Source organism: Peromyscus leucopus, chromosome 9 (assembly GCF_004664715.2).
Source record: "Peromyscus leucopus breed LL Stock chromosome 9, UCI_PerLeu_2.1, whole genome shotgun sequence".
Lineage (NCBI taxonomy): Eukaryota > Metazoa > Chordata > Mammalia > Rodentia > Cricetidae > Peromyscus > Peromyscus leucopus.
This window is the reverse complement of record NC_051070.1, coordinates 3,139,556-3,167,450: the sequence shown is the minus strand read 5'-3', so window position 1 is coordinate 3,167,450 and position 27,895 is coordinate 3,139,556. Positions and strand designations below refer to the sequence as shown.

The following is a 27,895-nucleotide window of genomic DNA, read 5'->3' as shown; positions in this document are numbered from 1 at the left end:
AGCATGAGTACAACACAGGAAATCAAATCTGGCCTTTTCGGGGGTATGACCAAGTGAGTCTCCTCTCAGCCCAAACTGGGAGAGAAAAACTCTAACACAGTGAACCGTAAGCCCTAATAATGAGTATTCAACACCAGGAAACCCCATGTGCTCTGGATAACACCAAACCCAGCTACAAGCAGCAACTCAGGAACCCCAAAAATCACACACCTAGCTTAAAATGAAAGCCTATATGGCAATCTACAAAAGACACCAACACAGATTTTTAAAGTCGAACCCAAAACCAGTATTTTAAAGAACCTCCCTGGTAAACGTCACTGTCAACTCACCGTGACCTCCTCCAGAAGTGGCACCCACTACACTATCTGGTGAGGAGATTCAGGGTCAAAATGAAATACATAGAGTAGGTATGTAGAGCTCTGACGTGGTTTTCCTCATTAGACCTTTCAAAGTAGGCTGGAGAGGTGGCTCTCAGGTTAAGAGCACCGACTGCTCTTCTAGAGGACAGAGGTAGATTTCCACCTCCAACATGGCAATTCATGACGGTCTGTAACTCCAGTTCCGAGGGGTCCAACGCCCTCTTCTGGCCTCCATGAGCACTGCTCATGGTGCACAGGATGCATGCAAATAAAACACCATAAACATAAAAACTCCATGGTCAGTCTGGGCAGCCGGGTTCAGCCTGGACCTCTCAGTGCAGAACACTGACCAGGAAGCAAAGCTCGGTGGCTCAACCTCGAGGGCCCCTCCCTTTTAGTCACTCCGAGTGTCACACCCATAGCCACGGTGACCTACTTAGCAAATCACTCCCTGGCCTGGACTCGCCCTTTGTGGGCCTGGCTGTCCACACCCTCTGCCTTCAGTTCACGTACAGAACTCGTATCTGTCACCGTAGGCTCTTCACCTTCCATGTTCTGTGCCAGTGAGTGTCCCCTTGTCTACTAGCCCACATCCATCACCACGCCTGCCCTTTCTGCCTCAGCACCTCCTCCCACAACCCTCCCAAGTCAAGACAGGAAACGCAACAGCTCAACCTCTTCCTCCCCAGTCCAGCCACACCATGTTTGTTACAATCCACAGCTGGTCATCAGTTCAAGCACTTCAAAATCCAAAGGGTAAATGAAGAAATATCCCAGAACTCCACAGCATAGGCCACAGGCCAAGGCACCCGGCCAGGATCACCTCTGACTTCACGATGTCACCCGCGTCTCCTTTCACTAAGTTCAGAAACATCCAGCCCCCTGTTTGCGTCTGGGCACTCGATTCTACTTCAAGTCTATGCTTTCGTACAACCTGCTTGAATTCCCTCTTACTTAAAGTAAGAAGAAATTCTTTATTTATCTGGGGGGAAGGCATGCCCAGCCATGCATGCTGGGGTGAGAGAACCCAGGGGAACCGATTCTTTCTTCTATATGGATCCCAGAGACAGAACTCAGGTCATCAGGCTTGGTGGCAAACACCTTTACCCTCTGAGAAATTCTTTGCAGCCACACCTGTAACCTCAGCAATCAGGACTCTGTGACAGATAAATTGCCGTGAACAGAAGACTAGCTTGTACCATGGTCAACTCTGAGTCATCCTGGACTACAGAGTGAGATCCAACTAAATCAAAGAAAACAACAACATGCTACATGTAGACAGACCTCTGGTTCCCAAACCCCAGGCCCAAGGAGTGGGATACATGGCATTCTCCTCCCCGCAATCCCAAACCCAGAACTCCACCTCCCTCAGGATGCTGCAAATTTTTCATTCCCTACCTAGTACTTAGATCAACACATACCCTTTCCTCTAATAATCAAGGGCTGCTGCTTGTGTGAACTATCAATGTCAAAAGGAGAACTCAAGTTCTTCCTGAAAGGTAGTGAAGGGGATAGATAGTCAGCACAGAGCTGCTGGACACAGGAGGGCATGAAAGAGCAGAGACAGATCCCACAGGTCAAGTTCACACACCTCTCCTGACCAATCAGAACTAACATACACACAGCACAGTACCATCTTGCACCAAAAAGTGTTACTTTAAAAAAAATAATAACTTCACCCTCCCAGCTCTTATTGAGACTGGCTTCCTGGATTTGTATCCAGGCTGGACTAGCCCACTCTCAGAAAAACCAGTGGAAAAAGATGCTTCTTTCTAAAACCCAAGAAGCAATCACAAAAGTTGGGATGTGATGGCGCACACCTTTAATCTCAGCACTCGGGAGGCAGAGGCGGGTAGATCTGAGTTCTAGGCCAGCCTGATCTACATAGTGAAATCTAGTACAGCTGGAGTTAGACCCTGTCTCAAAACAACGAAAGAATCACAGTCAGAATAAGAATGCATCCCTACGTATCTACTGTAGTTTCTCAGTTCAAAACAGAAAGATCGCTACAAAGCCTGGCAGCTTTTTCTTTACTTGCATGTCTAAGCCAAGTTTCCCTTTAAAGTTAAACCACCTAAGACAATCGAGCACACAAGGAAGGAAGCTGGGCGTCTGTGATGTGAACCCAGCACTGCACAGGCTGAGGCAATCCAAGACCAAACCATCCTGCACTACACAGAAGACCATGTGGTGGAGGAGGGAGAAGGCCGGGTGGTGGTGGCACACCCCTTTAATCCCAGCACTTGGGAGGCAGAGGCAGGCAGATGGATCTCTGTGAGTTTGAGGCCAGCCTGGTCTACAGAGGGAGATCCAGGGCAGGCTCCAAAGCTACATAGAGAAACCCTGTCTTAATAAATAAATAAAAGAAAGGAGGAGGAAAGAAAGAGGGAAGGGAGAAAAACACAAATAGAAGGAAAATGTGAAAAACAAACAACAGAGCCTGAAAACATAGCTCAGTAAGACCTTTCTGTTCTTGTGGGGGTCCAGGTTTGGTTCCTAACAGCTCACAACCATCTGTGCCTCCAGTTCCAGGGAACCTAATGGCTTCTTTCGGTCTCCACAGGCACCGGACACGTATGTATATGGTGTACAGACACATGCAAGCAAACACCCATACACGTAAAATAAGTTTTTTTAAAGGCTATTTTAAAACAAGAGAATATTAATCACCAAATAGTTATGTGACAGACAATTCAAAACATGATTCTAAAACTGGGTGTGTTGGCACACTGCTGGTAAACCTAGCATTCAGAAGTTTTTTAACTCCAGCTACATAGTGAGTTCAAGGCCTGCCTGGAACAAGTATTTATGAAACCCTGTCTCAAAGAGGGAGGACGGGGCAGGGGGATGGCCCAGTCAGTACAAGTGTCTGCCATGCGAACACCAAGACCCAAGTTTGACGCCCAGCACCCAGGCTCCCAGGACCAGAGTGGTGAGAGGCAGTTTCCTGGAGCTGGCTGGTTCGTCACTGTAGAGGGCCACGAGCTCCAAGTGCAGCGAGAAACCTTGTCTCAAAGGATAAGATAAAAAATGACTGAGGAAGGCACTAATGTCTCTGGCTTCCACACTCACACTCCCCAACACACCCAACATATGTGTGCAAATCCACACATGTGGAACCTCCACCCTACAATTCTAGCTGCTTGTCTTCATCTGGCCTCTACATTTGCTTCAAAGTTGTCAAGCATCTAAAAGCAATTTCACCACAGCCCATTGTTTAAAATATGGCTGGGCAAGGAGTGAGCAGCCCGCCTTACAGAGGCTGCTGCCCATGTGTGCAAAGCGTTAGCCACAGCCAACACAGCCATGTTTTCAAGGAAGGGCATGTGGACTACAAGGGGAGGTGAGGATAGGTAAGTGTTTCTTTCTCCAAAGGCAAAAGGAAATGTTCAAGTTGTTCTTTCTCATCACCACACCACACCAGTCTATTTCTAGCTGGAATTCTGGTCTGAAGGCCACTGAGATGGCTCAAGTAGCAAAGGCCCTTCCCACCAAGCCTGAGGACCTGTTCCATCCACAGGACCTACACTGTGGAGAACCAGAGCCTCTACAAGTGTGTTGTGGCATGAGCCACCCCTGTGCAACCACACACACACACACACAGAGAGAGAGAGAGAGAGAGAGAGAGAGAGAGAGAGAGAGAGAGAGAGAGAGAAATGAGAATGAATATTTTCTATTTAACACACACACACAAAAAAAAACCTGCCCTGAAGATGAGGCTGGCCTTGTATTGAAAATGGACGGAAGCCTGTTGGGAACCTGAAATACATCATTGTAAGTCTATGGAAATTCAGGACAGTGTTTATGGTCTAATTCCAAATGAGACATGGATGGGTACCTACGTTATAAGTGCCACTACATAAAGTTTCATGAACACAGGGAAACAGGCAAAACAAACAAAAACTGCTACATTCAGGTTGCAGAAAAACACAGGCTGCGGGTCGGGTGTTTCCTGGGGGAAGGGAGTGCCCATTCGTCTCCCAGTCCTCACACCCAGCTCACATTATTTTAACAGACTGCCCAGACTGCGTGGTCAGTGCAGGAAAGGGGCTGGCAGACCTGGCAGATAAGCAGCAGCAGGCCCTTCCGCCGGGTCTCAAAGGCCTTGATATCACAGGCCACCAGCAGAACAGGCTGACCCAGACTCTGCTGCACAAAGACAGAGGACCAGAACTGTTCCCACAGAATTCCAAAAAACCCTCCACAGCTACAGCTGAAGAAATGACCTGTGCCAAGAGACCATATGTTAGAGAGAGAGAGAGAGAGAGAGAGAGAGAGAGAGAGAGAGAGAGAGAGAGAGAGAGAGAGAGAGATATCAGCTGGATGTGGTGCCTCACACCTTTAATCCCAGCACGGTCTACACAGCAAATTCCAGGAGAGCCAGAGCTATATAACAGAGACCCAGTCTCAACAAAAAGTTTACCACTCTTAAAAGGTTTAAGCTATGCTATCATCTCTTCACACCAGTTGTTTTGAGATGCCAAGGGTAAACTTGGGACTCGGTCTCTGAGCAGGACAGCAGCAAAGCCCTCTCACCGGGAAGCAGAGCAGGCACACCGACAGGCACACCGACAGGCACCCCCAACAGGCACACAGACAGGCACCCCTGACAGGCACCCCCGACAGGCACCCCCGACAGGCACACCAACAGGCACCCCCGACAGGCACACCCGACAGAAGACCGTAACCTACACAGTGGGGCGGGCTGCTCAACCCTGCACCAGGAACCATCTGCTCCACCTAAACAGGAACACACCCAAGAGGCAGGATCACACTCAGGGAAGGAAACCTGTTTCAAACTGTGTGAGCACAAACAGGCCTCTGCTCCAGGCTCCGGGGAAATGAAATGGCATCCAGCACACTTCGGCAACCCTTGCAGCCCAGGCCAATTTGGAGGATGTTTACTGCATCTGCATCCACATACCCACACCATTAGCTGCACACACATCCACTCCGCTGCCTCTGCTAGCACGCTGCCAGGAAACGTGTGCAGTTCACTCCACATACGTTCTTCAGCTTTCCCAAAAACACAACAGAGGAGGGCGTTCTGGAAGACCACACTCTAAGACCTTTCCTGGGACAGACATCCACTAACTCAGCCATGTGCAGCTGTCCTAGAGTTTGAAAACAAACACATACACATTATGAACGACTGTAACAAATTCACAAGTGTTACATTACAGTTAAAAATCAAGTTCCCAAACCTCAAAGTTTGGAAGTATAATCTAACCAATGCAGAGGAGCTAATTCAAGCACAGCCGTCAGTTCTGGACTAAATGGCCCATCAGTTACTTGTATGTGAAAGCCTTCAACCATTTAAAAACACTCACTGGACTTTCCTCCTCAATTCAGAATGTCCGTAGTCGCCGGGGATAATGGCAGACCCCAGCCCAGGCATCTTAGGCAAGAGGCTGTTAAGTTCAAGGCCAGACTGGATTACAGAGCAAGACACTGTCTCAAAATACAGACAGAGCTGAGGAAAGGCTTAGCCCAGAGTCTGTCCCCCAGAGCCCAGGTTTCTGCTGTTGTTAAGGGAGGTAAGGAAGCAGGTGTGTGTGAGCCTGGCACCAGGGAGGTGGAGCCAGGTGGTGCCCAGAGCTCAACTGGCCAGTCAGCTGCCTACTTAGTGAGCTCCGCCAGGGGAAACCTGAGGAACAACACCTGAGGGTGACCTCTGTGTGTGTCTCTACACACACACACACACACACACACACACACACACACACACACACGGGGGGGGGGGTGTTCTGTGGGCACAAACACACTCACCGTTCAATGTTAAGCATGCACCTTCAAGAGTCAATGCTGATGACAGAGCCCACAACCCTGAATGGAGAGAGAAATGCCTGCCAGTCCCATCATCCGCTCTCCCAGGCATCCTGTGTCCTCCATCACCAAAAGGCAGAAGATAGGTGGTTACTAGGCCAAGGGTCTGGCATGTGCAGGAATGTAAGCTGGCGCCACCAGCTAAGAGGCATGGCCGTGGACTCTACAGGCTGAGGGGCCAGGTCCAAACTCGGGAACCAAAGGCTGGTGTACGGGAGACTGAGCTGACCCTCCACAGAGGTCGCTGAAAAACAGCCAGGGAGAAGCCAGGGTTATCACAGGCCTTGACTTTCTGCTGGCATTTACCCCAGATCCAGAAGAACCAGAAGTAGCTACAGTGAAGGCCACGTGAAGAGTCTCCACGAGGTGCCAGGACAACCTATCAGGCCAGGCAATTTCCAAAAGATGTGCTCCTTAGAAAAGTTCCCAGGGTCAACAAGACAGAAACACAAGCTGCAGGAGGAAGAGGCCAAGTCCCACAACACACAGGCCTCGGCCCCAAAGGCACAGCAAGTCCAAAGTCAGTCTTCCCAGAGAAAATCCAAGCCAGGACTTCCGGGCACCGGTCTTCCCTCTGCTGCCAGGCAGGCGGGCCTGGGACTGTGGGGTGACACACAGGCCCCCGTGCGGACTGAGGGGTGACACACAGGCCCCTGTGCCGCTCTCCCAGTGCGACTGTGACAACTCCATGGCAGCGTGGTCCTGGAGGCAGCTGCCCCGGGAACGTCACAGAACTGCCGCCCTACCTCAGTCCTCCAGAATCCGAGTGGAGAGAGGGGAGGCCAGCAGCCTCCCTGCTACGGTAATGACGTGTCAGTCAGTCTTCACTGGACAACACCCGACAGGCAGGACAGGCAGCCAGCCAGCCAAAGAAGCACCTAAGATAGCAGTTCTCAACCTTCCCTACACTGCAACCCTTTAATGCAGTTCCTCATGCTGGGGAACCCCAACCATAAAGTTATTTTCATTGCTACTTCATAACTGTAATTTTGATACTGCTATTAATCTTAAGTATCAGTGTTTTCCGACAGTCTTGGGCAACCCCTGTGAAAGAGTCATTCAAACACACACACACACACACACACACACACACACACACACACACACACACGTTGAGACCCACACAGCTCAGCAGAGAGAAAGGAGATAAAGGGCCTAGGGACCCACACCCTCAACTAAGAGCTTGGCTCCTGATCAGGAGGAACAAGGCAACTGGGAAGACTGAAGATCCACAAGTCAACCTGTACACTCACTCACAGGCTTGAGACCAGCGGCAGAAAGCCAAGCTACTTGCTACCTCTTGCGTCATTAACAGCAAGGCTGGACCCCCTTGGCAGGCTACCCTCATCAACAGTCAGGCACACCGTTCACAAGAACAAGGACCACCACTGAAAGTGTGCGTCGGCCCAGACAGAAGGCCACCACGGCCAGGCAGCCTCATCACTCTAACTGGGGAAGACTTTCTCTCAAAAATAATGAAGACGATGACGACCACATTTGAACTCTCCTTCCTTCCGATGCTTTTGCCAATGAATGTGTAACAAGGCTGAGGGGGTAGCTCCGTTGCAGAATGCCTCCGTAACATTCCCAAGGCCCTGGATTCCATCACTAAAACTCTAAAAAATAAAAAGCATATACATATTTTAAAAAGAGCCCTGTGCACGGTCAGTTACCAACCCTGCACTGGGCACGCTGAGAAGCGAGAAGCATAGTATAAAGAATCCAAATGCCTGGAGCAGCCTGAGACAGGGAAGAGGAAAACAGAACACTGGCCCCAAAGCCAAGGCGCTCCTCCCCGCTAAGCTGAGGAACCCTCCTGGACGGTGGCACCAGCCCTGACAACTGCAGCTCCTCCGCCCTAATGAGTACCACACTCGGAAATCAGGGAAATCAGGCCCCTCCCAAGGCTTCCCACAAAGGCAGCACACTTGAAAGGCCAGTATTTTCCAGATTGATAAAAACACAGCAAGGTTAACATTAGGTCTCAAAGAAACCCCAGACAGTGTCACTCAGGACTCCTCCCCAGCACTGTGGCTCCTCCCAGCATTCCTCACTTCCACCCCAACCCTAATCTCTCCAGCCCAGGGACTGGGCTTCTCCTCCCTCCCCCCACTTCTGATTCCTACATAACTCTGCCACTTTGGCTACGCTCCTCCTGGTCCTCTGGGCCACCTCTCCCTTCTCTTCTCTTCCTGTCTCTCCCCGCCCCATGGCAGGTTCAGTGTGGACCCTCCCAGATGCCTCTGGCTGTGCTCTCCTACCCGCAATTAGACCCCTCTCTTCAACCACGCCCTCATGCTCATCCAGCCACAGCCAGGCTTGGCTGCTCCACCTGCCCCAGCCAGTAGACTGCACTTGCAGGAGAGCAGGTGACGGCACAAAGATGGGACACAGAGAGAGCTTAAGCCTTCCCGGACACCGGAAGAGAACACTGTAGACCAGTAAGTTATAAGACAAGCTAACTCCTCATAGTCCTGGATGGTGGAAAGTCCAAGCAAGGGCCAGGCACCATGCAGTAATAATGAGACCATGTCTCCTCCTCACAGATCTACACCATCCAAATGGCTGCACTATGGTCTCATCTAGCCTACTTCCCAGAAGCTACGCATCTTAACCACGAAAATATGGATCTGAAGACTACGTCTCCAGCTCATGAACTCAAGAGTGTCAACCACAGCAGAAGACAAGCACTCCAGGGAGGAAGCAGGCACCAGCTCACAGCACTGAACCCCAACAACCCCAGAAACTGGTGGCAGTGGATACCTGCAGAGGTACTCCATTCAGTGGGCAGATGTCAATCCTCGTCAATTTGACCAGAGGCATGATCACCAAAGAGGCACATCTCGGGTGTGTCTGAGGGGTTTGCAAAGAGGTTTAACTGGAGGCCTGCCCACAGTGAACCTCGGGGCACTGTGAGGGTCCAGGATTAGAAACGGGAAGGAGAAAGGCAGCTGAACAACATCCATTGGCTTCCTGTCTGGAGACACAGTGTGGCCAGCTGCCTCCCACCCCACCAGTTTCCAGTCCATGATGGGCTCTCTCCTCAAGTATTAACCCTTCCTTTCCCACACTGCTTTTCCCAATGAATGTGCAACTAGTCTCTCCACAGAGATATCTCCACAGAGGTCCCTGAAGTCAGTGACTCAGCAAAGGCAATTCTGATAAAGAAGGCGGCCCCCTCCTCCCCAGCGCCCTGCTGGTCCATCACCTCCAGAACAACTGCAGACAGTGCATCTACCCCTGTGCCCGTCCACCTCCATAAAGATTAAGGAGAGTGGGGCTCCCAGCACATGAAGAGAGATGTGAACGGGCAGAAAGGACAGGCTGGAGGGCCCAGAAAGGCAACCACTTCAGAAGGCCGTTCCCAACTGTCTTGTCCAGCAGGAATGACTGACAGGGAGCACTATGGTTTACGCCCCACAGCCAGCATGGTGGTGCATACCAACACTCAGGGCTAGGGTAAGAAGAATCTGAGTTCAAGGCCAGCCTGGGCAGCATTCCCTGCTTCAGGGCTACAGAGTGAGACTCTGGGGGTGGGGTGGGGGGGCAGGAAGGCAGGTAAAAGAAAAACTTAACTGAGGTCCTAGCAATCTCCAGTCATAAACATGAGTGGACATTAGAGGGTGTCCCTACCACAAAACAATAAAGGGAAGAGTAGAGACTTGGAAAGAATTATGCCTAGAACATAAAACAGAGACTTCAAGCAAAAAGGAAAACCAACTGTAATGAGGGACACTGAGAGTCACAAGCGCTCTTGGAGTCTAGGAAAACAGGAGCAGAAACGCTCACTAGGAGACGTGGAAAGTTGAGACAATGGCCCAGAAAGCCAGCGACAAAGACAAGGGACAGAAAATAGCTTTAACAGGTAGACCACTCAAGGGCCAGATGAGAAGGTACAGCCTCCAAATGGTAGCTTCAAAAAGGGAAGGGAAAAAAAAAACCCTCATCACAAGACACCAGCTGCCTAACTCTAAAGGCCTCCTGAGTGCCTGCAAAAAATGACAACACTCACACCAAGACACCGCTGTGGCCTTCACAACACAAAGGAACTGTTCCCGGTTCAAGGGCAGGACAGTGTGTGTGGGTGGAATCCAGTCCCGGGGCACACTGCACTCCAGCAGAACCCAGCTAGAATGCAGCAGGCAAGTGTCTTCAAAACTCCCTAGAGGAGGCCCGCAGGACACAGCCACACATGCCTGTATCCCCAGGCTCAGGAGGCCAGCCCGGGCTACACAGCATAAACCTGTCTCAAAACAAAAAATAACCACAAGGAGTAGTTAAGTGTTTGCCTAGAACACATGAGGATCTGTCTGTCCCACCCCCAGGACTGAAAACACAATTCTGCAAGAAAACCAACCACTGTATACCAGGTCACACTGCCTTACAACCAACAGGCAGACATGAAGCACTCACACCCTAATTCACTGGAAGGAGCACACGCTGTACTCTGCCCACTGCCCCATCCAGCGGCAGAAAGACAGGAAAGACAGGGATGCACAAAACAGGTGTCCACCAGGAGACAGCAGCAAAGGAACTCAGAGAAGAAGGCCAAGAGACCAGAGCGGGCAGTGGACCAAGCTGGAGGGCACCATCCCAGCTTCTCTCTAGAAGCGAAAGACCCGAGGTCTGCTCCAGCTGAGTTTCCTAAGAGGAGCTCCAGGTACCTGGTGAAAACTACCTGGAAAAACCCCGGAGACATCAGAATGACCTGCACCTCACCACTGCTGCCCAGGCTGTGGGCCACGTAGACACTGCCGTCAGATCTAACCAGGTCACCATGTGAACTCTGCCAGGAGGACAGGGGTTCCTGTGGGGAGAAGGCAGCAGACCAAACCTCATCCTCATCTGCAGAGTCCTGGGTCCACACAGCACCTCCAGAACTAGACCCAAGCAGCAGTGTGATCCTCCTAAGCCAAGGAACGATGGCCTAAGTCAGCACAAGGGATCAGAGGGGACGCCTCTGGGGAGAAAGAAATGGAGGCAGGGGACGGGCAAGCACCATCTTTCCCAGGAAACTGTGCATCTAATCTGTGTTTTCAATAAAAACAAACCAAACCTAAGTAACTGAAAACAAAACAAAGGGCTGGGAGCCTTACCAGACCTCCAACCTTAGAGTCCGAAATTCCTTTTTAAAAACAGGAAGAGATTAAAATACTAGGACAAGCCCTAGCTACGCATTTGGTAAGCATTCACATGAAACTCACCATGTCCCACCACTCACTCAGATACCACTGCAGCACTCAACGCTAGTTTCTTTTGCTGACCATAAACCCTTAAGGAAACATAGGGAAGGGCTCAGTCCTGTGCACTCCCAGCACACACCTTGAGGCCTCTGTATACTTTGCAGCAAGTTACATCTTGATTTACACAGAGCAACTGACAAGGTCTTACACTAAGTCCAGGTTGGCCTGGAAATGACCGTGTAGCCCCAGACTTGACCTCAGACACACCTCTCGCCTAGCTTTCCAAATGCCAGAACAGTCGTCATGAGCCACCATGACCAGTTCCAAGAGCAGTTGAGGATTGGGCACAGCCCCCTACCAGTCAGATGTTCTAATGGTCTCATTTTCTTTTCCCAAGTCATTTGGTAGAGTCCACTATAAAAATCAGTTATGAGAAGTGACTACGACCAATGGGCACAAGGCCAGCGCTGGTTCTCCACAGCAGCAGGAGTAACATGCACAGGTCTACTCCTGCAAGCACTCCAGCCACAAGATTCCATTAGTGATAATCACCCCAGCCAAGGCAACAGGGAGAGCATCAGCAGGGGAGGGAGGGTGGGGCCACTTCCTGCAGGTACCAGTTTCCAAGCAGGCAAGTCTGAATCACGAGGAAAGTCACCCAAATAAAGCTGTGTGGCAAGAGACAGACTGCTGGACCACAGCCTGGAGGGTGTGCCCCATAGAACCACAGGCTCACCCCTCACTAGCAACTCACACTGCATCTTGCCAAGGACCAAGAGAAGAACCCCATCAACCTGCACCAGACCAGAGAGGCAGTTCAGAACCATGGCGGGCACAGCAGCTCCAAGAGGAACAAAACCTGTCCAGATCAGGACACCGGGAGGCCACCATGCTGGGAAACGCTATTTTCAGTTACAGTATGTCTGCATTCTTGAAGGCAACTGGGTACCTTCCTTGAGCCAGACACACACCTTCAATCCAGCACCTGGGAGGGAGAGGTAGGCGGGTCTCTGAGTGAGAGGCTCCCCTGGTTCCAGGACAGCTGGGATCCACAGAGAAACCCTGCCTCAAAACAAACAAAAGTACATTCCCTGATCTGGGACTAGAGCCAACAGCTACTAATGTTTAAAAAATAAAAAGATGGATCCACCACGCCTGACATTCTGAGTTCAAGCCCCGTATTTTACATATGGTAGGAAAGAACCTACTCCAGAAAATAGTTCTCTGACGTCCACACACATATCACGGCATGAGTACATGCACGTCTGCATGCAGATGTACACAGAACTTTAATTCTTGGAGCTGGAGAGATGGCTCAACAGTAAAGAGCACTTGCTGCTCTTGTAGAGGACCAAGGTTTGGTCCTAACTGCTTATAACTCCAGCTTCAGGGATCCGAGGCTATAACCTCCAAAGACAAACACATGCACACGGTGCGCACAGTCAGACACATATGCATAAAATAAATCTTTAAAAAATAATTTAAAGCCTTGACCATCCCCCATCCCACAGGGAGGGAGGGAGGGAGGGAGGGAGGGAGAGGGAGGGAAAGAAAACTTTTCAGGGATGGGAATACCATGCGGCTCAGTGGGCTAGCACCAGGAAGTCAGAGTCAGGGTAACAACATGCATTTTCAAGCAAAACAAACACTCAGCAAGGAGGGACTTTAAGAACGGACACAGGCACAGGAAGACCAAGAGGAGCAAGGGCTGGACTCAAGTGCCAGCCAGGCGCTCATGAAGCCATGAACCGGATGCCCAGCACCGTACAAGCTGGATATGTAACCCAAGCACTGGGGAGGGAAGCAGGAGGCTCAGAGTTCAAGGCCAGACTGGACAACACGCAGAATTTGTCTTGGAGAGGAAAAGACTTAAGCAAGTAACAAGAAAGTGAGTGTACCTGACTTTCCTCAAGACACAAAGACAGCAGAATAAGGCAAAGTGTGTGACAGAAGTCACAGAATTCAAGTCACCAAGGCCTATAAGAATCCCAGAGGGTGTCCTAGCTAGCTGTCCAGGACACTCAAGTCCCCACCATTCCCAACCGTGGACATCCTCACTGCTCAAATACTCCAACATCTTCTCGGTGACACTGGACACATACCCAGAACCCACTTTCCCCAGCACCTATGCCGAGAACCCCAGCCCCAGCAGGCCCTAGACACTCTGCCTCTCCATCCTACAGAGGCCTGGTCCCCTGGGCCCCGGTCACTGGAACCTTCTTAGGGCATAGGGCATGTCCTGCCACAGCTGCTGACCGTTTGAAGCCAAGGACCTCCATGGCCACAGCCCTTGCATCGTCCTCAGTGACTCTCCTGTCCGCAGTAGGGCCGGAACTCGCTAAACCGCTCTGTTCAGCCTCACCCAAGATGTTCTTGGAAGCAGGCCTCACAATTTTACTGAGTCCACTCAGACACCCAACCACCCTGCAGGGTGCAGTTCCCAACAGGGCAACAAGAGCAGCTATCTCCCAAGGACAGTGCACAGCCCCATGGAAACATGCCACACAGGAGGTGGGAGGCCAGAGCAGAATGAACTGCAATGGTCTTGATGTCTTATTTCCCAGACTTCCAATGTGCTAGTGAACGCGCTTCCCGGCTACCCAGTGCACAGGCCTCCTCACATGGAGAAGGGGCGAGAGACGGCACAGGACAACATCAGCAAGCAGAACCCAAGTTTCCTGAGCTATCCCTCACACTAGCTGCACTTGCAAACACCAGGTCTCTTAAACTCAGAACCACAGAGCACGCTGACTTCACTCCAGCCCTCTTATACGTGTGACTTCCCTAATTCAGCGTGTTTTAAACTTGGGGTCATGAACCAGTGGGCTGTGGCATCAATTCACTGTTACAATCAGCTTTTTCTTAGCATGCCATACTGCAGCAGTAACTCATAAGGAGTAAAGAAGCTTTAGGTCTAAAGCTTTAGCTTTGGTCCTGATGGAAAATCTCTCTCTTAGGAGGGTCACAGCCCAGGAATGCCATACCAGGAAAGTGGCTACCAGAATTCTATACACAAATTTACAGTACTGCAGAAACAAACTGGCAAAGTTTGGTTCTCAGCACCCACAATCCAGGTTGGGGACCCTCTTCTGACCTCCAAAGACTCCTTCACACACCTAGCGCACATTACATACACACAAATTTTGTCTGTTCTTTTTTTCAAGACAGGGTGTAGCCCTGTGTAGCCCTGGCTGTCCTGGAACTCACTCTGTAGCCCAGGCTAGCCTCGAACTCAGAGATCCGCCTGCCTCTGCCTCCCGAGTGCTGGGATTAAAGGCGTGTGCCGCCACCATCCCCCACCCCACCACCAACACCAGCACAAAGTATTTTTTTTAACAAAAAAAATGTTATAGGCAAAAAGCTAATTATTTTGCACCATAGTTTAATGCAAACTCAAAACATTAACTGAGTGCTCCCACCTCCGACTTAAGTTTTCTATTTTCACTGAAATTCAACTGCATGCAACAATGAATGTTCAATGATGAAGGCAGGAGTCCTTACAGCCAGGACTCAGCTATCACACTCAGCTCGTCATTTCTAATCACCCACACACACACACACTATAAAACCAGACACTAGGAAGAGGAGCAAGAAAATCCCCAGAAAATGTCATCAAAACAGTCAGGTCATCAACATCTCCCTTTACCAAGGACCAGAGAGTAGTCAATCACGGCGACTGACTGAATAAACCACTGGTCTTGTGTTTCTCCTTTCTTCAGCAAATACCTAAAATAAAATGATGTATAACATTTGCCAAAGTAACAATTAAACAACAGCAGAGCATGGTGAATGGGGTGCTGTCTTGAGGGCAACAAGCAGCTGGATTCGAATCGTATTTGCCACCAATGCACTACACTAGCTTACCTTCAATTTCCACTCAATTCGTGATCCACAAAGCTATAAAATGGTTTAAAAAACAGCTCTTTCTCCATCAGTAATAGCAGATATAAAATGATTAGCAGGCCATAAAAATAATCTTTATACTAAAACATTCCTAAATTCAAGTGATCTTCCTAACATTCTCCCATGGGCTGTCTGAACCTGCTCTGAAGTCTTGCCAAACTTTGTTTTGGTTTTTTGAGACAGGGTCTCACTATGTAGCTTTGGTTGGCCTGGAACTGACGGAGATCCATCGCCTCTGCCTTCTGAGTGAATGTCGGGACTATGGCAGCCACTACCACACCCAGTGTGGCAAACATTTTAACCCATCACCTAAGTCCGAGCCAGGAGGTGAGAGGGAGGTTCATAAGAACCACAGCGAAGGAGATGCCTATTTCCCTTCAGTTTTACAGTCGGTCCAAGTCAAGCCCAGGTGTGCCTTTAATGAAATCCTAGGGAGGCTGCAGCTGCTGACTCCAAGTAGAAAATACACGTGCTTGTTTTTCTTGGGGGGGGGGGGGGAGATGGAAAGGGAAGGCAGGTTTTTCTCCAATAATACACCAAAAATTTACCGTGTGGTTTGAAGACGTACACAGGGCAGGAGCGACTGTGGAAAGCCACTGTCCCTGCTCTACGGAACCAGAACCGACAAAAATAATCTACTGAGAAAAAGTCACCACTTTACACTGAGGCAAAATCAAAACAGCGCCCTTCTAAGACCATCTAGAAAATACACTGGGGGGGGGGGCAGGACTGACTTTTTCTTTTCCTAGGATGAAGAATTCTGGCCCATTCTTTAGAAACAGGGGAGCAGACTGCACAGCACTGTGCCAGGATTAAGTATCTTTCCAAACACTTTCTTTGACAAAGGCTGGGGTTAGTGGGCATCAGCGAGGATCCTCATAAGACATTATAACAGCCAGAAAAAGAAAACACAGAAGAATCGGGTTTTTAATGGCCCAAGAGGTCTGTCTTGCTCTACTGCTAAGAAATTGTTTCTCATCCAGTTCACCCTGACCTCTTGCCTCTAAATTCACAAAGCAGAGCTGCAGGAGGCCGCAGCTGACTTTTAACTAGTGGCCAGCAGCATCAGGATTTACAAGCTGGGGGTGAGGCTCCAAGATACTCTTCGAGCATCATTCCAGTCACACTCTTAATTCCAACTTTATTATCCAAAAAAAAAAAAAAAGAAAGAAAGAAAAAAAAAAAGGACTAAAGTTTCTAGTGGCCACTAACGTGGTAACTTTGAGTTCCTATTTTTCTAGAGTTCAAATCTGGATAATGAAATCCAGTTTCCTTCTCATGGTATGAAAAAAAGGAAGAAGGGTAAGACATACCTTCAGAAGAGGCAGGCACAAGCAGTACGAGCCAAGGCCTGGGACACTGTGCAGCTCGACCCTGGAGCCAGGGAAAAGGAGCCCGTTGCACTATAGATTGATAATCTTCAATATTTGGGGTTTTAGCAAAAGTCTTCCGTTCACTCACTTGGGAAAGCAAAACTCTGACTGGTCTTGCGGTCTGAATCGCAATCATTTTGTCAGCACTTACGCGCTTACAAACTTTACAAGTAAGAACAGACTAGTAATTGTTTTTCAAAGGACCGAAAACAGTCCTCAATGGCGGAAAATGTCCGTGCATTCATGTAAATTTAAAATTCAACTCCCCTCACCGCCCCCATCCCCTCCAAAGAAAAAAGTCACGGGCAGGCTAAGAAGACACAAAGTATGAACTGAAACCCAGTGAGCAAACAACTCTAGAAGCCATCAAGTCTCAAAGTGAAAGTCCAGCAGCGGAGTCCTGGCACTCCAGGGGTGAACCTGGGCTCTGCACGCCAGGGCGCGCGCGGAGGTGTGGATTCCGTCTCCCGGGTTTGCAGCCTCGCACTTTCCGCACCAGAACTACAGGCTCCCAAGCGGGGTTACACCTTCCTGCACCCCGCCCTGCGGCCCGCCCGGCCTGGGACCTGCCGCTCCTGCGCTAGGGTCTCCCGCCTTGGGGAGGCTCTCGGGGAGTGAGGACCCCAGAGTACCGCTGGCCCCGTCCCAGGCCCACACAGGGCCCAGGCACCCAAGCGGGGCCTCCAAGGACACTAGTTCACACTCCTGCCCCGGATGGGCCGCCGGCCTGCGCGTCGGAGTTGGGGTGCGCAAAGCTCCTGCACCCCACCTCGGCCCCAGGCCGCGCACCCCACAGCCCCTCCATGTGCATACACCCGAGATCCCGACCGCCCGAGCTGGCGAGGATCCCCGGGAAACGGTCCCGGCGCGTTGGAGCGGGTGGGGGCTATGGGGGGGGGCCGTGTTGACACCGCCAAGTTGCCCGCTTCCGCCCCGGCCGCAGCCCGCCCCGGCCGCCCCAGCCTACCTGCATGCCCGGAAGGCCCGACTGCACCGGAGAGTGGGCCATGGCGCTCAGCGCCGCCACTTCCTGGCCCGGGACGCGCGGAGCCGCGCGGCGAGCAGGCCCGGGGCCGCGCGCAGCCCTCGGGTGGCGGGGCGGGCTCTGGAGCCCGAGGCCACCGCACCCCGGGGACGGTCTCAACGAAGGTTGGCGGGCCGCGTCCCCATGCACCGAGCCTGGGGCGGGCAGCCAGGGACGCGGGGGGCCTCGCGCGACTGCGGTTGCCTCTCCGGGGCTCCCCCTCGCTGCTCCGCCGCGGTGCCCGCTGAGAGCCGGGCGGCCTGGGCCCGGGAGCGCTGGCCGCCTGGAGCCGAGTGGGCGCGCACAGCCCGCCGCGCCCCGCCCCGGCCCGGCCCCGCGCCCGCCCCGCGGCCCGGCCGGGGACCCCGCCCCGCGCTTCCGGGAGGGGGAGGGGGAGGGGAGGAGCCGCCGGGCGCCCTAGGCCGCAGTCGCGCCTCCCCGCGGGCGGGCGCGCGCGGGCGGGGTCCCCGGGGCGACGCGCGGGGCGGGGGGGGGGGGGGTCTCCGCAACCCAGCGGGGGCCTCGCGCGCCCGCGCGCGGAGGAGATCCTGGCGGTGGGGGAGCGGAGAGCACTACCCCCTCCTACCCTTCCCTCTCCACCGGCCCTCCGGAGGCCAGGCTGCACCCGGGGTGTCCCCAAAGGGGCCTAGCCTGGGGCCTGTTCCCAAAGACCCGGGCGGAGCGCCTTCTCTGTCTGGGCGAAGTTTCCAACCAGACCAAGGAGGGAACCCCAAGGGTAGACAGGGTTGGTGTTCAGTGTCTTGGCTACTCAACTCAGCCTCGCCTGGGCCGCCGGGTGTGGAAACTTAGCTGAACGGAGGAAGGGCTGCCCACCCGCCTCCCCCGCCATCTCTGGGGAAAGTGGGGTGCGGAGGGGTGACGGAGGAAGGGAGGACAATAAGAGGAAACGGCGTCTAGACTCTGACCCAGCCCTCCCCTCCCTGCACCGCTCGAAGCCGTAGGCCCACTCTGGGCACCAGCCCTGTGCCCGCCTTCGGAGCTGCCTCTTCAGCGGCGGTGAACCAGGAAAGATGGGCTGAATCCGTGCGCCTCCAGGAAGTACTTTATTTACAAGTGGCAAATAGGAAGTGGTCTAAGAGTCTTTCAGAATCGCTGCATCTCACAGTCTAGGAACCCGGAGGCCTCATTCATGAATGACCATTTTACACTACGGCTCTGCGAGGTTAGGCATACAAAATGAGTCCCCAAGAGTCAGAAACAGGAGAAAACGCATAAATCCTCGACTGAGGTACGAAAGAGTTTCTTCTCTGAGGTGTCCTTGTATTCCAAGGTGTTCCAAGAACACAAGCTCCCTCTGGGCCCTGCATCAGAAGAGAATGTGAACCCGATTCCCTTTGGAGACCTGGGCAACTGCCTAATCGTCCTCCAGGATGTTTCAGAAAGCCTTCATGGTGACTCCTAGTCACCTGAGAAGCTTTGCCACCTTTCAAGAGTAAACTAAAAAGCATTAAAAGTATGAACCCAGATACTCAAGAGTTTATGTATTACATAAACAGTCTGAACCTGGAAAAAAAATATACAAAGAATCGGGGGAGAGGGAGGAGCTACCTAGAATAACTTGAAAGAAATACATTAGAATAAGAGATTTTCAGCCTGGGAAACATCTGCTTAAGTAAGTAGTACTTTGGGAGGCAGAGGCAGAGGCAGGCAGATCTCTGAGGTCAAGGCCAGCCTGGTCTACAGAGCGAGTTCCAGGATAGCCAGGGTGGTTGCAGAACCAGGTGGGTGTTTAAAAAAGTTTCAGTAGGTTACACGTTTAGTTAATTGTGGCGGCTTGCATGATAACGTCCCCTATAGGCTTGAATGATAATGTCCCCTATAGGCTTGAATGATAACGTCCCCTATAGGCTTGAATGATAATGTCCCCTATAGGCTTGAATGATAACATCCCCTATAGACTTGAATGATAACATCCCCTATAGGCTTGAATGATAACATCCCCTATAGACTTGAATGATAACGTCCCCTATAGGCTTGAATGATAATGTCCCCTATAGGCTTGAATGATAATGTCCCCTATAGGCTTGGATGATAACGTCCCTTATAGGCTCATGTATTTGAACACGGGTTCCCCATTTGGTGGGTGCTGTTTGGGGAGATATAGGCAATTCAGCCTTGCTGAAGGAAGTAGTCACTTGCAGTGGGATTTCATGTTTCAAAGCCTGGTACCCTTCCCAGCACTCCTGTGATTCAAATGTGAGCTCTCAGCTTCCTGTTCCACCTGCTGCCACGCTTCCCTGCCAAGAGACTCTAGTCCGTCTAAGACGATGAGCCCAAACAGACATTTTCTTATAGAAGCTGCCTTAGGCCTGGTGTTTTGTCACAGCAACAAAACAGTAACTGATACAGTAATATAAAAAGATAAGGGAAATTCCCTTACGTATTGTCAGGAAAACACAGGGCACAAAACAATATGCATGTAACCCGAAAACAGCCTGGGCTATGTGAGACCAAAAATAACAAATAGGTAAATAAAAATAAACGAAAAGGTAGTCTGATCTCAAGCTACTGTAATTTATGTGTGTGTGTGTGTGCGTGCGTGCGCGCGCGCCCACAGAAAAAAAGCCCAGCTATACACCAAATTTTGCTGTATACTAAGATTTAGCAGTGATTTTCCTTGGACTTGAAGAGGATCTCTTCAGTCACTGCCAACCACAGCCTATGAAGGCAGCCCGTTAAAATGTGTGCTAAGTGTCGGCACAGTCAAACCTACAGCGTGATGGAAGATGGGAAAAAATTAAAACAGTGGAAAAGCTAGAGAGCTGTTCTGACCAATTACTACAGAAAACCTATACATGACATTACGGGACTAAGTTTCAGCAGAGAAGCCACAAGAGACTGGAGGTCCCACGTGACATAATTTACAAACCATGATCAGCATCTCCTTTTGTACCCCCACACAGGTGAAGCTAAGAACTTGTCATTTACTATGGGATCTGACACACCTGGACAGTGACAAGCTTCCGATAGCTGTGATTCCCTCACGGGCTGATCTTCACTTCTTGAACCATAAAGTACTACTGAGTACCATGTTCATGGAGAGAGAAGCAGTCATATGGGAGTTACTGGTTCACATATGTGTTACTCAGTGTTCCTAGGGCGGCTCTGTCCCTTGTTTTCCCAGAGCAGAGATGGTCATCAGGACCTGAGTACAGAATCAGATCCTGCCCAACAGCTAACTGCTTTCATACCTGCATTCATTTACACATGCACTCACTCACACCTGTTTTGAATGCAAACTACATGTCAAGCCAGCAGTCCAGGGCATGCAAACCCTGGACCCTGGGTGTTTCCCTAATGCCATCCTAGAAACTTTGGAAGTCTACAATACCATAACTCAGTTACAATAGCTGCCTTTGCAGCTCCATGGGGGAAAAAAATCATCACCTCGGCCTCCTATCATTCTCTCTGCACCTCCAATATATACTTATGACAGATTGTAGACTTTCCTAATTCCAAAAAGAGAGACTGTGAGGGGCTCCATTAAGAGACGCGTGTTTCTGGTCTCCATGGAGATACTAATGCATCAAATTATTTTCATCCCCTTCTTTGCCTTTTCTGTTCACTTAAAGACAGGAACTGAGCAATGAGTTGTGCTCTTGACATATATTCTGGGCCACAAAAGACATTTCCATGTTCCAAAAAGAGCCTCTTCCACACAAGGAGCTCCCCGTTTATCAGTCTCCCCAAACCAGCTCTAGTCTCTGACAAGCTTGAAGAGTACAACTGAAAACAGAAGTTCAACAACAAATCTCTCCCTTGACTTTCTGAGTCGAAAAATAAACACCCCCAAATGCCACTTTATGAAGAACAGCCAGGCAGCCCCAGCATTAGCAATTTAAATGCACAGATTAAAGAAGGGGGCTTCCACAGTGAACTTTGAAGAGAGAAATACGTGTAGATTGGTAAGTAACGAATAGAAACTTGACAATGTCTACATGTGTCTAGTACCTGGGGACAAACGCTTAGCATCTGTATAAAGAACACACGTCATCGTGGTCCGGTGACACGATGGCAGGGACACACGTACGCCAGCTCCGTGGAAGAGTGGTGTGAGTCAGGCACCGTACAGTGGCCCAGGAGGCTCTCAAAGGACACAACTCCGGATCACCTTTTCATCGAAGTGTGTGTACGTCTGCTGGGGCGGCCTCCACGGGACACACACTCCAGAAGTGCAGGACGGCTGAGGTCAGGGTGTTGGCAGGGGCGGTTTCTTCTGAGGTTTGAAGCTGGCCACCCTCCCCCATCTTCCTCTGAGTGTGAATTGTCCTGATCGCCCCTCTTTATAAGGATTGCAATCAGAATAGATTTGATTAGGGTACCCTAATCTACCCTGTCTCCAAGTACAGCCACATTTCTGCTAGTTTCCGGTTGCTGAGGTTAGGACGTCTGAATGGCAAGGAAGGCAAAACTTAACTCCCGTGAGCACAGGCTGACACTGAGTTTCTCACCAGCCCTCTTCCAGGCTCCCCCAGTCTTAGCCAGCCTCCTCCCTTTGAGACACTCTCTTTTCATACGCGGCGTCTGTATTTTAGGTATTGTTCATCTTTCCTAGGGTGCCGTCCTATAGTTTTATCGTGCAGGGAAACCAGAGCTCTGCCCCTTGGTCCTGGAACTTAGAAAGTTTCTCTGGTGAGTACTCCCAAGGCAAAGGAACCACTTGGAATGCACAGCACGAACTCCCAGGGAAGAGTATAACTGATCCAGTGTAAGCACTGATTTCAGGCCAACTTGTTCAAATAAGATCTTTCCCCTCAGCGCCGGCTCTGTCCCTATGTGTGGCTACATTTTGGAAAGGCAGTGTCCCAGGAGAGCAGGGTCTCAAAGCCTCAGCCAGCCAGGGGAAGCTTTTGGTTGCATCAGGGCTACCCCCTGAGGAAATGCAGGCGATTCAGAAGCACCTACTAGAACAGGCTCACTAGAAAAATTCTCATGTGAGATTTTCCTCAGCAAAGAGCCAATTAACAAGGCTTGTCACACTCTGAACAGTGGCCACTTGACCCTGCCAATCAACTTCTAAAGGCTTCAGTACACAAAGACTCATGGAGTGCTATGTGTGTGGGTTTGCCTCCCTCCCAAAGCTGGATTTGCTCTCCAATAGATCCAGAAAGGACACAAATGAAATCATCCCCCAAAGTGTGATGTCATCCATCCTACAGGAACAGACTGCCACTCCACTGCTAAAAAGCTCTTGGCCCTGATTCCTGACAAGGAAAATAAATTGTGGAGGATGATTTTAATTTTCACTTCAAGCAGATCCACAGAATTATGGGCCAAGAGAACACTATATAGTCACACAAAGCAAAGTGTGCCGAGGAGTCACAGTTTCAGATTCAGAATACAAATGACTTCAGGAAGTTTGAAATCATTGACGAAATGACCTCACCTTCAAGGATTCTCCTGCAAAAAGGACATAGATAGCATATGTCTTGACTCTCCAGCCATTTTTGTATGGTTTCCTAGCTAGGTTAGTGATGCTGTTGAGGCCCTTTGCATAACAAGTACCAGGAGCTTCCCTCCAACATCAGCAAGTGCAAGAGAGAATTTTCACCTGAGCAAAGAAAAGCCAAACTCTTGAATAATCAGGCCTAGATAAACCTAAGAAGCAATGTTACGGTTTCAATCTGAAATGTTACCAACAGGTTCATTTGTTATTGTTTTATGGTTGGTTGGTTTGGGGCCTATTTTGTTTTGGGTTGTTTGTGGTATTCATGTGTGTGTGTGTGTGTGTGTGTGTGTGTGTGTGTGTGTGTATTACATGCCAATCTTCTTTTTTAATCAAAGTTGAGCATGCTATCTTTTGCAGTTGCTCTCCACTTTCTTTCCTGGGGCAGGGTCTCTCACTAACCTTGGAGCTCACAATTCCGAGTCTAGCCAATCAGTTTGCTTTGGGGATCCCCTTTTCTCAGCCTCTGGAATTCTGGGGATATATATATCCACTGTGTCTCCCTGACTTTCACATAGGTTCCAGTCCATTTACTATTTATTTAGGGGGGATTTTTTGAGAAAGGGTCTCACTCTATAGACTTGGCTGACCTGGAGCTCAATATATAGACCAGGTTGGCCTTGAACTCACAGAGATCTGCCCATGTCTGCCTCTTGAGTGCTGGGATTAAAGGTGTGTGCAACCATGCCCAGCCAGTCCTTATTCTTGCGCTGCAAACACTTTATCCAAAGACCCATCTTCCTAGTGCCTCCCCTTTGAAGTATTTTTATGCTGAATTAAACACAACACAAAATAGAGAGGAATCATCAACATATCATCTTAAAAGTTGCTGCAGGCCGCAGGAATATATCATAAGAACTCAGCTGGTATGGCAAAGTCACTACCTGGAGGGATCAAGGATTTCCTCCAGAGGAAGCCAAATCCAAAGGAGCTTTTAGTGTTATTTGGCTTGTTATATATCAGCTGTCTTCTGTTATGAAAATCATGTGTGCCTTCATAGTTTTCCCAATTGACTTTCCCCTAAGAAGGGCTAACAGTGTGGACTGATCACTCTCTGGACATACACATTCCAGGTATTTGGAGAAATGCCTCAGGAAAGGCTTTCTCTGGAATCAGATATCTCCCTTGGCCACTTTCAAGGACTATAGGAAACATCACCCAGGGGGGCGCCCAACTTCCAAGGACTAACAGTGATAACAGCCCACATGCAAGTTTCCTGACTTAAGGTAAATTCCACAAGGAGACACTGCCTAGGTCAGGTGGATGTTAAGTAATAGCTTTACACAATTTGGCTTGGACCCTCCCTTTATAAACCCGGACTTCTAGGGCAGGGGACGGAAAAGAGAAAAGAGAATGGAAGAACTAGATGGGTAAGAACTTGAGAGGAACAAACTGAGATGGGGAAGAACTAGATTGAAGGGCTAGAAGAGAATACTAGAGGAACGAGATGGAAGATGAGGAAGAACCAGATGGGGAAGAACAAGATGAGGAAGAGCCAGATGAGAGAGAAGGAGATGGGAGAGGAGCTAATAGGGGAAAGAACTAGATAGATGAGAACCTAGAAGGGCCAGAACTAGATGAAGGAATTAAGATAGAACCTAGAGGGGACAGTAGATAAATATAGAGAATTCAGGCAAGGAAGGAGCTAGACATGAGAGCAGAACAGAAACTGTGTAGAAAGAAAACTACCACAAAATAATAAAGTGTGTGAACTAAAGAGTTTCGTGTACATAGATTCATTTCTTTTCTTCAAAGATTAATTATCAGCTGGTTGTAGATTCCTCCTGGACCCTGGGAGGGGACTATCGAGGGGCTGGACCCCCCCTAGTCCCCGATAAAAAGTCATCCAGAGTCTCAGTGTCACACCCAGGGAAGCAATACATGCCACTGCTTCCGGAGCAGGTAGTGTAGGGTCACTGGAGTTGATACTCGATCCTAAAATCAAGTTGCTGTGTCAGATCCAAGACCTTGAATTTAACCAAATAGTAGAAACACACTTTTACCACCCATCTACCAAAATACCTACCATTCAGATCAACGATGGCTTTAATTGCTGACTCAGCTCTTTCAGATTCTAAGAATATCCACACTGACTCATCATGAGGAGCACCAGATATAACACACTTTCCAGCCAAGCTGTGTTGTTCACATTCCCCCTCGGCTTCATCTTCATCAGCTCCCCTGCACCTACCAAGGTCCTCAGCTGGGCCGCACTAGCAGGTCACTTAAGTATTTCAGTTCCCGATCTGAACGTGACTTCTGGGATGCATCCTGAGACTCCCCTTCTCTGTCCCGTCATCCACAACGACCTTGCCTTCCTCTTGGTGGTCTTGTCCACTGACAATGCAGTGCTCGGCCCCTGTTCAGGTTTCCCCAGCCTCTGGCCTTGCTAGGAGCCATATTTCTGACTTCTGCATGATCATATGTACTACTGTGTCACCCATGTTAGCAAAGAAGTTACCCAGACCCACCTTCTTTGTTTTGTTTTTATGTGTGTATGTCTATTTAAAATAAGATCTCACATAGTCTAGGCTGGCCTAGAACTCATCATGTAGCTGATTCTGGCCTTGAACTACTTATCCTCCTGATTCTACCCCAAAGTGTTGACTTTATAGGCAAGGACCACAGCAGTAAGCTGGCTTTTGTTTTGAATACTTGTTCCCAAGCTGGTGACTATTATGAGGTCTGCAGCACCTTTAGGAGGTGGCTGGTGCAAGGTCACTAGGGGTCATTTAAAGGTCGTCCCCACCCCATTCCAGTAGCTCTCTGCCTCCTGTATGTGGTATCTGAACAGCCATGGGCACATAAGACTCCTGCTGCCACAGACTGAGCCGAGCCTGCTTTCATCCCTTCTGTCCGTGGTGGGCTGAAATCCATCGAGAAAGAAAGAAGCCTTCCTTCAGTTGTCGCTGCAGGGTGTGTTGGTTTCAGAAGTGACGAATGCAGGTGGACTCAGGGTAGTTAAAGGGAAGCCATTGACCCTCTCTTTCTCTCTTTCCTCCTTCATGGACTCGCTGGGTACAGCCCTCGTCTGCTCTCCCAGCGTGATGTCAAGAGCTACTCGGCGCGCGTGCCGCGCGCGGGGGGGGGGGGGGGGGGGGGCTTGCAATTCCAGAGGGAAGAGTATCCTTTTCTTTGGGGGGCCCCTATTTGAGACCTCACTAGGTAAACCTACATTTGTGGGTCTATACTCTTAGGACCAGTGGGCAAGAAAGCACAGTGACAGGAGAGACCAATCCAGATGGCCTGCGACGCTGCAAGTTGGAAGGGCCATTCTGCAGTGGGAAAAGACTCGTGGCACAATATGACCTGCCCGGAGGCTGCCCAGCCCATGTGTGAACACAGAACACACACTCACACGTCTGCTCATACAATCTGCCTATACCCGTGTGCGCGCACGCGCGCGCGCGCGCGCACGCGCACACACACACACACACACACACACCGGAGCACACACATACAAATGAATGAGTGAATAATGAATGAATGTAAAAAAAAAAAATTAAGATAGCAATGGTCATGTCCAACCCAGAAGAAACTGCTACATTATAGTGACTCTGTGTGTGTGTGTGTGTGTGTCCATCCTAGAATAGTGCAGCCAACTCAGGCCAACCTTTGAGTATTCAAGCTCAACACCAGTGCTTCTCCAGAAGCCTCCCCTTTCCACCCTTCACAGGACAGCAGTTTATAGCCAAAGGGAAGCAGAATCCCCTTTTGTAGGGAAAAAAGTTTGATAACCACTTTAAAAACTGTCATTTGAAAGGAAAAAGGGAAATGAGCGGGTGTCACCGTCAGCCCACAGTCCGTCTGACGCCTTCCTGGAAAGTGAAGTCAGGCTGTGCTGGCTCCGTACCTTGAAGGATGCCCTCTTTTCTGTAGCCCCACAGCCACCCGGGAGGGAAGGAAGGCGCACAAGACCCTTCCTGGCTCACCTCTTGTTGGGGAGGTTGTGTGGTCATCACTTTAGGGCAGAGGTCTCAGATCTCTCTCTTACTTATAATGCCTTGATTTTGCTCATAGTATCTCTTAGCCCAAAGACCTAACAGGCCAATTGAGAAACCATGTACAGCTGGGCAGATCTCTGAGTTCAAGGCCAGCCTGGTCTACAAAGTAAGTTCCAGGACAGCCAGGTGCTGTGGTTATCACTCTGTATAAATAAAACACTGATTGGCCAGTAGCCAGGCAGGAAGTATAGGTGGGACAAGTAGAGAAGAGCTGGGAAGTGGAAGGCTGAGGCAGAGAGACACTGCCAGCTGCCGCCATGAGAAGATGTTAAGATACTGGTAAGCCATGAGCCACGTGGCAAGGTATAGATTAATAGAAATGGGTTAATTTAAGATATAAGAACAGTTAGCAAGAAGCCTGCCACAGCCATACAGTTTGTAAGAATTATAAGTCTCTGTGTTTACTTGGTTGGGTCTGAGCGGCTGTGGGACTGGCGGGTGAGAGATTTGTCCTGACCCTGGGCCAGGCAGGACTGGGGAAAACTCTAGCTATAGCCAAGGCTAGAAAAAGAAACCATGTATAAATAACACATATGTAGAGGGAGATGGCTTAGTTCATAAAGTGCTTGCCGCATGAGCATCAAGTCCTGAGTTTGATCCCCAGGATCATAGAAAAAGTCAGGGCATGGTGAAACACACCTGTAACCTCAGGGATGTGGGGACAGGCAGATTTACAAATTTGAAGGAAGATCACTGACTAGCCAGCCTGACCTAATCAATGAGCTCAGGTCCCAGTAAGACACAGCACCCTGCCTA

The 27,895-nt window shown here is 50.1% G+C and overlaps 1 protein-coding gene across 1 annotated transcript in view; it reads right to left on the bottom strand.

Annotated features, from left to right (window-relative positions):
- The window catches only part of Stk24 (serine/threonine kinase 24), a 104,156-nt gene extending 86,185 nt beyond the window's left edge, over positions 1 to 17,971 (bottom strand). The window contains exon 1 of the mRNA XM_028868235.2: positions 17,612 to 17,971. Coding sequence (XP_028724068.1) covers positions 17,612 to 17,653 — 42 coding nt within the window. The 5' untranslated portion in view covers positions 17,654 to 17,971. The remainder of the gene's footprint in view (positions 1 to 17,611) is intronic.
- Between the last annotated feature and the right edge of the window lie 9,924 nt (positions 17,972 to 27,895).